This window comes from Nicotiana tabacum, chromosome 11 (assembly GCF_000715075.1).
Source record: "Nicotiana tabacum cultivar K326 chromosome 11, ASM71507v2, whole genome shotgun sequence".
In the NCBI taxonomy this organism is placed as follows: Eukaryota; Viridiplantae; Streptophyta; class Magnoliopsida; order Solanales; family Solanaceae; genus Nicotiana; species Nicotiana tabacum.
In genome coordinates, this window is record NC_134090.1 from 13,212,587 (window position 1) to 13,223,624 (window position 11,038).

An 11,038-nucleotide genomic window follows, 5' to 3' on the forward strand; every position below is an offset into this window, starting at 1 on the left:
TCTAGTTGGATGGGTGGAACTTGTTATGGAATTGCTTGACTAACTCCTCCTAAGTTGTTATGGAATTATGGGGAGTGAGTTTAGCCAGGTCTGGGCAGCTCCTGTCACTGAGAATGGAAACAATAACAGCTTGATTGCTTCCGGAGTTACGTTGGGCTGCCTTTGGGTTTTGCAGATTGACAGGAAATTCTTCAAGTGCTGTTGAGGATCTTCGACTTGTGACCCCGAAAATAGTCCCTTGTTTTGCAACAAGTGCAATATGTTATTCGTGATTTGGAATGATTCAGCTTGTATCTGCGGGACTACAATCGCAATGGCCAGATTTTCAGCTGTGGTCTGTGCACAATCATAGAGAGCAGCCTCTGGCACAAGAGGTGCCACAGGAGCTATTGACACTGTTGGGTCTACCACGTTGTCCCCCATGTCTAGTTCGATTTGTTCAGTTGCTTGTTGTTGTTTACTTTTTCGGTTGGCCCGATTCAAGGCCTTGAAAACTTTCTTGGGATCTGATAATGCTTCAAATACTTCACCAGTTCTCGATGAGTTTCTAGGCATGCACCTGTACAACCAAGTCAAAAAACGTTATAATTTCAATGTAAAGATTGGGTATAGAGAAAACTGACTACACAAAGAATTTTTGTACTTCTTTCAATTGTAATTGATAACACCGTTAATTCTCCGGCAACGGCGCCAAAATTTGATCATGCCCAACTATGCCTTATAAAAAAGGATACGCAGACGTTGCAAATATAATCTGAGTATTTAGCCTAAAGTCGAACCCACAAGGAATTAACCTATCAATTACTTTCGTTAGACTTACTAAATCCTCCGGAATCAACTTCTCAAATGTTGTCAATAACAATTGATGGTATTTCTACTAACTACGAATGAAAGTAAATTTGCACTGAAAACTAACTATGATTAAGTTGTAAACAATTAAGAGAAGGTTCTAAGGTTATGATTTCTCATATTGATGGAATCCCTTCCGGTTATGTTTCATATAGATTCACCAAATCATCTCTATCAATCATGAGCACTCCTATTACCGTAAATCTCTCCCGAGTAATCATGATAATTTACTAGACGCACTCTCTTGATATACGCTAGCTGGCTTTGTTTATTACAGCTCACTTTAGATTACACCCAAGGCTTCGTTATCCCTAATCCCGCCTTTAAACCCTTAGTTATTGATCCCTCATATACTTTGGGAGTGGTGTTGTTCAACAATTACCTAAATATGCACTCTCTCCCGAGTTATGCACAATAAATAGGCACAGCTAATTGAGAATCCTGTCAATTAACTACAACAAATACGTAGTTGAACAAATAGAGATTAAATCGGCAAACTATATTAACATCACAAGAAGTTCATCCTTTAATAGGTTCCATCAATACCTTAGACTAAGGAATTAGCTACTCGTGACAAAACAAGATGAAACTACTAAATTATTCATAATGTGTAATTGCAAGAAAATAAAAGAGATAGAAAACTATAATGTTTGGTTGATCTTCTCACACTTGTTCTTGCCTCCAAAGTAGTTTAAAAACAAGTTTAAAAAAATTCTTGGGCGAGTTTCTAAAGCTTATAAGGATTTGGAACAAGTTTTCCCGAGTTTACACTTTGGTCCCCATTTTTCCTGACGCGTGAACAGTGCACCGCGGTCGCGGAAAGACCGCGGCTCGACCGCGGTGGAAGCTGAACATTCTGTCTCGATCCTTAATCTGTCGCGGTTCCACCACGGGCGCGGTGGAATTTACTCTGTCCACTTTTTTTTTTGCTTCTTTGTACTCGGGTACTTCTTGAATGGGCCTTATCTTCACATTATTGCCTCCAAAACACTCTGTGGTGCTTCCTCATTTAGAATATTCCCTGCGAAACAAAAGAACATCATTTAGAATATTTTATTATCAATTTGACTATAAAACAACAATAAAGCATGATAATATTAAGATGTAAATATTATCTATATAGCCTAATATCAATATACTTTGTCCACATTAACAAAAAACACATTTTATAGAGTCAACGTTTTTCTGATCTTAAGTTGAATTTATACACGATTTGCGATTAGGTTATCTTATTTACTAATCACTAATCAATATCCCTTCTAGTCCAAAACATTAATTGTTTTGGCCAACTAAGTTTGTTTAAAATATTTAATGTTATAACAAAATAGAGTCTTTATTACATTTTCCCAATTCAATCATACTATTCTAATTTGTGGAGTGTTAAATAAGCACTTAAACATTTATTAAATATCATTCTTAATTAGTAATATCCTACAATTATTGAACCTGTTAACCTTGACTAAGTGAGAGATGTGGGAAGAGATAGTACATTTTCCATTCTTTTTATTAAACGGTTCGGACAAGAGGGGTTGTTCTGATAGTAAATAACCTCCACTCCCAATCAAGAGGTTGTGAGTTCGAGTCTCTCCAAGAGCAAGGTGGAAATTTCTTGGAGGAAAGGGTGTCGGGGGTCTATTTGGAAACAACCTCTCTACCCTATTCACTTTTACTTGTTCACTATGGACTTTGCACGCCCTTTAAGAAATAATAAATGAAGTGCATATTTTACCATGATACACATATTAATTGATACATATTTTTAGTGGATTTGAGAAATTGATTTGAAATGAGTAATTAATACCGTGGGTATAATAAGAAAAAAGAAATTGTCTTCTCTTAATATGTCAAAAGTGACATATAAAAGTAAAAATCTATTTTTAAAATATTGGACAAGTAAAAGTGAACGGAAGGGTAATAAACTAAGAGAGATTTGGTAGAGAAACAAGGAATGACTTTCTTAAAGTTTCTTGAAAACGAGCTAGTTAGCCAATAATACAGGCAACAAAAAATGTGTAAAATAAGAGTGCAACTTGGATACTCTTTGAACGTTCAAAGGACATTAGTGTAGTTTGTTTCAAGATTAAGAAACCACATGCCCCCAAAGAATATGCATGACTCCATGTGTTAGGCCAATTACTATTTATAGAATATTACTGCCTCAAATACACTTCCTCTATCTCAAATTATATGTCGTAGTTTTTAAAAATAATTATCTAATTATTTATTATTTTAGAAGTTCAAGAGTAAATTAATTATTTTTTTCCTATTCTATTCTTAATATTAATTATTCTTAAAGATTACAAATACCTTAATTATGAGTAGGAATTAAATGAAGAGAGATTTATCTTAAGACATAAATAAGGGTAAAATGGTCATAAACTTTTCCTATTAATATTTTCTTAAGTGATGTAAAAGAGAAACACGACAGATAATTTGAGACGGATGAGTATACACTTAAAACAATTGAGTAGAAGATACGATTGTGGTGAAGTTGTCAGTATGTCTTCATTCTTAATAAGAGATTTCTTGTTCGAGCCTTGGATATGAAGTCACATTTATTAGTTGATCACTTTATCCATTAATATAAAACGTATCCAGATTTAATCGAGCCCTTGTAAAAATATCGGATAGCGAATGAGAAATAAAAAGTGGAGTAGAAGATATGCAAGAATGAAAAGATAGGATCAACTCACTCAACATGCTATATACCACTTTGCCCTATCTTAAAATTACACAAGAAAAGGATTAGATATGAAAATTAAAATATTAGGATATATCTGCCAAAATAAACTATTAGTATGTACAGAAGACTACAATTCACACAATTTTTTATTTAGTCCTCGTGTACTCTTGATTATTATTCTTCTATCTTAGCTTCCATTTGATATGTATAGAATTTCGCAGTAGCAGTAAAGTTCAAGTTACATATGTATATAAAAATAAAAAATGATTTAACTCACTAATAGTGTAACAAATTTTCACATTACCAACATCTTTTAACTTGTTACAACATGTTATTTTCTGCATTTTTATGTTACCAAATTGGGATAGCTCAATATATTATCGATCTCTTATTATAAATCATCTTAAACTGATAATATAAAAATTTGCATATTATCCGTGCACAGAAGTTAAATATCAAGTTTACCACTAAAGGATGTGGTGCAACGGATGGGGCTGTTCTTCCCCTTAACCAGAGGTCTCGAGTTCGAGCCTTAGGTATGGAAAAATACTTGGCAGGGAGTGCTTCCCCCCGAATAGAGCCCTACGCGGCGCGAATCCAAATATAGTCGGCCTCCAATGCGAGTACCGGATACCGGATGAGAAAACCAAAAAAAAAGTTTAAATATCCAAAGAGAAATATCCTTGTTATATACTCTCTCCGGTTCACAATAAGTGATCAATTTGCTTTTAACACGCCCATTAAGAAAATACTAAATTTTATACAAAAATACCTACTATTACTAAACTATCCCTAATTAAACATTTAATGTGAGGAGTAAGAAAACTTTTTAGGAATATGTATATAGGGGTTATTTTGTAAAAATAAATTTAATTCTTTCTTGATTACAAAACTGAACATTTATTTTAAACCAAAATAAAAAAGTAAATTGGTCACTTATGAACCGGAGGGAATACATTACTACTACCCTTGGTTCAATTATTTTACAATCCTACCCCTCATCAACCCTATATTTTGCTCTTCATTTTGAACCTATACATGTTTTTGGGATCAGAGAAAACACTGCCCCTCATTTAGAGGGCACCCCATTTGTGACCAACGAGAAATGGAGAGAGAAGGGGAGGGGGGTTTTGGGGGGGGGGGGTCGAACTTGATATTTTTTTTTTTGGGGGGGTTTTGAGTTTCATATAAATCTTCACATTGCTTTGGGAGAAATGATTCCTCTTCAATTTTTGGACCTTTCCTCTTCTTCTTTCTTTCTTTTTTTTCACCTATTCAAACAACTTAGTCTATAATACCAAATCATGGACTTATCTTTTTTGTTCTCTTTTAATTTCCAGTAGCACTTCATATTGCATGAACTTTTAGTGGGGAAAAAATAAATATTACTAGTGTTTTTCAATAGCTATATATAACTAGTGAATTATTTTTTTTTTTTAAACCAAGATTTTAATTTGATGGCTTCATCAATGAACAACTGGTTAGGATTCTCTCTTTCAGCACATGAGGAATTAACATCACAAACATCTCAAGAAATATCTGGTTCAGTTGATGTTTCAGGAGAATGTTTTGATCTTACTTCTCATGACTCTACCCTTCCTTCTCTTAATGTTGTTCCCCATAATACCCCTTTTGGTATTTTTGAAGCTTTCAACAGAAATCATCAATCACAAGGTTAGTTACTACATTTAATTTGATTTCCTCTTTGTTAGTCTTTTTTTTTCACTGCTTGTTGCCGTTGCTGCTTTCTTTTCATATTTTCTTGAGCCGAGGGTCTATCAAAAACTATCTCTCTACTTTCAAGGTAGGGGTAAAATTTATGTACACATTATCCTCTCCAAACCTCATTAATGAGATTACTGAGCTTGTTGTTGTTATTGTTTCGTTAGTCTCTTTTTTTCCTACTAAAAACCCTAATCCTATAAAGGAATATGAGGAAAAAGATCAAGACACATGTGTTGTGAATGTTTATAGTCATTTTTCGCAGTTCCTCCTTTGTTGCCTTATATGAATTAGCGACAGACAAATTAAGAACGACTTTTGTTAGATGCAATACCATGGTTTTAAATATACATAGTTGGGGTTTACGTCAAAACCCCCATCACCGCAGGAGATGAAAGTCCGAATAGATGGATTAATTTGAAAAAAAAAACAATCATTTTTCCTATGTTTGAGATTTTTTTTTGTTTGTTTTGTATATGCAGATTGGAGCTCTCATGATCCTAACTACAAGACCACATCAGAGATGTCAATGCTAATGGGCATTTCATGCAATACAAGCCAACATCTTGAAAATCAAGAACCACCAAAACTAGAAAACTTTCTTGGTATTGGTGAAGTACAAAACAGAAACAACAACATTAATGGAGATTATAGTATTTATTCAAGTGTTACTAATACCACTAACAATATTGGAAGTAACACTAATAATAATAATACTATAGGGCTTTCTATGATCAAGAATTGGTTAAGAAATAACCCTAACACCACCACCCCATCAGAAAATGACAACAAGGAGGGGGAGGGTGTGGTGGTAGGTGGTGGTAATAATGCACAGTCCTTGTCACTTTCTATGAGCACCGGCGGCGGCGGTGGCGGTGGCGGTGGAGAGAATAGCTGCTCGTCGGAAAATAACAAACAACAAGAGAATGCTAATGGGTGCAATGGTAGTATTGTTGATGGACAAAATAATGGTGCAATAGAAGCAGTGCCTAGGAAATCTATTGATACTTTTGGCCAAAGAACTTCTATTTACCGTGGTGTTACAAGGTATTTTCTTTTTCCTTTTTTTTAATTATCGCTATATTTCATATGTAGGAACGAGGCCAGGCACAAGCTTATACTTTTTGGCTATTTTAGAGAAATAAATGCTACTTGGAAAAAAAGATTGAAGTAGCATTTTTTACATTCTTCCTCCATCTTGCTCTTTTTAACAATAAAATAAAAAATACTATATTTATGAGCCATATTACATATTGGAAAAATTCTAATGAACTTTGTCCTTAAGAGAAGTCTAAAATGGAGTATAAGATTGCATTACAAAAGTGGGAAGGGCGTCAAAAAAATATAACACCGTCTTCAAAATCATTTAGGTTCATTAATGCCATTCCCTTTCATTTTTCCTATATAGTTTCTCTTCTTCTTTTTTTGTGCTTAGTAGAAAAAAAACATAAATAATGGAATCCTTCTGTTCACTACTGGATTATCGTCATATAAAAAAAGCAGCTCCGTGTACCATGCATTTTGCATTCACGCATGCAGAGTTCGGGAAAGACTGCACTACATCAGACCGCCTACCATAATGCAAGTCTACCCTAAAATGATCTACTACTCGAAACGAAATTTTTTTCTCTTATTTTAAACAACCTTTATAACCAAATTTCTTTCTTGTTCCTCTTGCTTTATTTAGTGGTTGATATTAAGTGTAAAGTAAGTATTTTATTTGTGATATACGTTTTGTAATTAATTTTATATATTGGTGTATGTAGGCATAGGTGGACGGGGAGATATGAGGCACATTTGTGGGATAATAGTTGCAGAAGAGAGGGACAAACTCGCAAAGGAAGGCAAGGTATGTTTCCCTTCATTGTCTCCCACTTCAAAATTTCACCTTTTTCACTTTTTTTTTTTCATTTTACTCGCCATTATTTCTTTTTCTTACTACTATCTACCTTATTTTTTCCTTGAAAATACTAACTTGGATATCTTCTTCATTTTTCTCTCATTCTACTTCATGGTGATGGATTCTACAATTCTATACTTCCTGCAGTTTATTTGGGTAAGTTATAGTGTAATTCCTTCTAGTCTTGTATATATATAAACTTTTCAACATGTTACTACAATGCAAGAACTCACTATTTTATCAATGCTTTTAATTAACTTCTATACACTGAGACTGTGACCCGAAAGTGTAACAAAAAAAAATGGAATTAGCAACCAAGAAAATAATAGGTTAGTTGTTACAACACGTTTTAAACCATGGTGGTCGCAATCCGGTGCACAAGTCATCCCATTTTCACGCAGGGTACGAAAAAGGACTGTACCCCAGAGGGTGTAATTTAGACGGTCTACCCTAATGCAGGCATTAATTAGTGGCTGCTTTCACGGCTCGAACTCATAACCTATAGTAACCGTTGCCCAAGACTCCCCTTCTCATTTTAAAAAATATGGTAGTGTAATAATTTTTATACTTTCATTGTATATAAGTTAAATTCTTATTATAATTTTATCTTAACTGGTCAATTTTTTTCATGTAATTCTTTTATAGGAGGGTATGATAAAGAAGAAAAAGCAGCTCGAGCTTATGATTTAGCAGCACTGAAGTATTGGGGTCCGACAACTACCACCAATTTCCCAGTAAGTACATAGAATTCTATGTAGTGGACTTCTTCATCCTAGGAAATTTTGTCTAGTTGGTCGACAACAAATGTTCCGTACAGAAAATTTTGGTTTTTTTTTTAATTAAATTTTTTCTTGGATGAAAATTTCCAGATTAGTAATTATGAGAAAGAGCTGGAGGAGATGAAGCATATGACTAGACAAGAGTATGTGGCATCTTTGCGAAGGTACATTTAATATAAAACCTATACATAAACTTGTCCAAAAAAAAATTAGACCCAAATTAGAGTTGTAATTTAGAAAATAAAAGAAATTGATATTTTATTTTATTTTGTTTTTGTTTCTTTTTTTGGTCCTAATATAGGAAGAGCAGTGGGTTCTCTCGTGGGGCATCAATTTACCGAGGTGTTACTAGGTAATATATCATTTCCTTGCGTAATAATATTCTTCTTTTCCATTAAAACTGTTCAAAATAAAAAAAATTGTATTCATTATTTTTCTTCTTGGTTTATCATATGCCACTATAGGCATGGTTATTATATTAGTCGTTGAAATTATACTGATTAAAGTAAACAGTGAATTCGACCGATTATTTGTGTAAGAATCCTTAGTTATATATTTGGCAATGGAGGATCATTTATACATGTATGACTAATTATGTCTCGAAGAAATTAAACTTCATTTAATAATCGCATAAGAGTAAGTTTAATGCCAAATTATTTTATTTTTTTCTTGTTTTGTTTTTGAGTGCATGATATCATTTGGCTTTTGCACAAAATTAAATCTCGTTGATTATTTTATGATAGAAGTTATATCAAATGCATACACTTTCATTTAAACATTATGTAGTAAAAGTAAAACTCTTTCATTTAGTTTTGTAATTTTTTACTTTTGGTAATTAATAACAGGCACCATCAACATGGAAGATGGCAAGCGAGAATTGGACGAGTTGCTGGAAACAAGGATCTTTATCTAGGCACTTTCAGTAAGTCTTTTTTCTCCTTTTTATTTGGAATTTACACAAATAGCCGGCCAAATTCACTATTTACTTTTTCTAGCCAGTATACATAATATATTCACTGATTATATATGGTTATATTCAAATTATACATGGATTATATGAATATTATACATCCACCAGCTATCTTTAGTTTAAGTGGTTGGGTGGACGGCTATTTAGGTTAATTCTTCCTTCTTCTTTTTTTTTTTTTTTTTGCTCCAAAAGACTCATTAATATATATTAAATAGTTATAGTGTCATACTATTTACTCATTAATATGATACATATTAAATGGTTGGGGGATTTACACAAATAGCCGGTTAAATTCACTGTTTATTTTTTCTAGCCGGTATACATAAATTATTCACTAATTATACACAGTTATACACAAAATATACATAAATTATATGCATATTATGTATGCACCAGCTATATTTAGGTTAAGTGGTTGGGTAGACAACTATTTAGGTTAATTCTTCCTTCTTTTTTTGCTCCAAAAGACTTAATAATGTCATATTATGTCCCTACATATATATAATCATGTACAAAAATGCTTTTTCCTCAAACCATTTTTCCTGGAAAATCATATTATGATGGTTACCTTCTAACTTTATTCCTATTCATAGGCACACAAGAAGAAGCTGCAGAGGCTTATGACATTGCAGCAATCAAATTCCGTGGACTAAATGCAGTAACCAACTTTGAAATAAACCGATACGACGTAAAAAGCATACTAGAGAGCAGTACATTGCCTATTGGAGGTGCAGCAAAACGTCTCAAAGATGCAGAACAAGCTGATCAAATTGCTCGAGATTATCAAAGAGTTAGTCAAGAAACCATTGGATCTCATCTCACAAATGGAACAATCAGTAGCTATGGCGCGAACGCGAACCATATCTGGTCTAACATTGCATTCCAACAAGCTCAACCATTGAATATGCATTACCCTTATAGCCAACAACAACAACAACAACAACAAAGGCTATGGTGCAAACAAGAAGTTCAAGATTCTGATCATATGACACAAAATTTTCAAGATTTTCATCAACTTCCACATGGGAATATTGCTCATAATTTCATGCAACCAACTTCAGCTTTACACAATCTTATGGGATTGGATACTTCTTCTACTTCAATGGAACATAATAATGTTACATATCAAGGTGTTGGATATGCAAGTAGTCCTAGTGGTGGATTTGTGTTGCCACAATTGAGCCAAGGTAATGGTTATGGAGAGAATGAAGTGAAGCAACAACTTGGTAATGAGAATATATTTGGTTACTATCATTCTCAACAATCAACATCTAATGGCTCGGTAAAGGCGGCCGGTCTTTATGATCCTCAGGATTCTGTTAATTGTAACAATTGGATGTCAACAGCTGTTCCTGCTCTCGCTTCAAGGAATAATACTGTAGCTATTTGTCATGGTGGGCCCCCCACTTTCACTGTGTGGAATGACACATAGAACTCTCATTACAAGGCCATGGACTAATGGGAAATCTAGCTAGCAAGGGATGTATACATAACTAATCTCTAATCTTCCTTTTTTTCCTCTCTTTTTTTTTGGCAACTCAAGAAAGATAAGAGTTTTTTTTTGTTTTTATTTTTTATTTTTGTTGTTTTTATGCAAATGCTAATTTTGTTTATAGGACATGATGAGTGAAGTTCATGAATAGCATAATGAGAGAGCTTTGTTTAGTCTCTTTCTTTGGCTATAATTTTGGGAACTTCATTCTTATAGATCCTATCGGAAAGTAAAAGTATCAACCGTGCTTTGTAATTTTGGATAACATAACAATGCAGATAATCGGAATTTTTTCAATTGTTGTGTATGTATATTTGCTATATATACATTGTTTGCATACATTTCCCATGCTTATTTTCTATATCAAGAGGTAAAAGAGCTCATTGGTATTATTTTCAAGTTTATCTTCTTGCTATGATTAATAAAGTTTACACATTGAATGAGCCAAAACCTACAATGTAATGTCATTAAAAAGTGAAAGAAAAAGGAAAAAAGAAAAAAAAAGATATGAAAGAAAAAATGAAAGGGAAAGAAAAATGAAGTGATATTTTTTTCCTCCCAAGTCTCAGGTGCATTCAACCTTAAGTTTTGCACTCAGCCGTAATTATAAGACTCAAGTACATCTGTTGCACATTTATAATTA

General features: G+C 33.4%; 1 protein-coding gene across 1 annotated transcript; it reads left to right on the top strand.

The window, feature by feature from the left end:
- The first annotated feature begins 4,708 nt into the window (after positions 1 to 4,708).
- LOC107775621 (AP2-like ethylene-responsive transcription factor BBM2) lies at positions 4,709 to 10,692 on the top strand. Its single transcript, XM_016595370.1, has 9 exons — positions 4,709 to 5,206; positions 5,737 to 6,301; positions 7,021 to 7,103; positions 7,302 to 7,310; positions 7,800 to 7,888; positions 8,024 to 8,097; positions 8,235 to 8,285; positions 8,779 to 8,855; positions 9,497 to 10,692. The coding sequence occupies exons 1-9, from the start codon at positions 4,990 to 4,992 to the stop codon at positions 10,333 to 10,335; spliced, it is 2,004 nt and encodes a 667-aa protein (XP_016450856.1). The 5' UTR covers positions 4,709 to 4,989; the 3' UTR covers positions 10,336 to 10,692.
- The last annotated feature ends 346 nt before the right edge of the window (positions 10,693 to 11,038 follow it).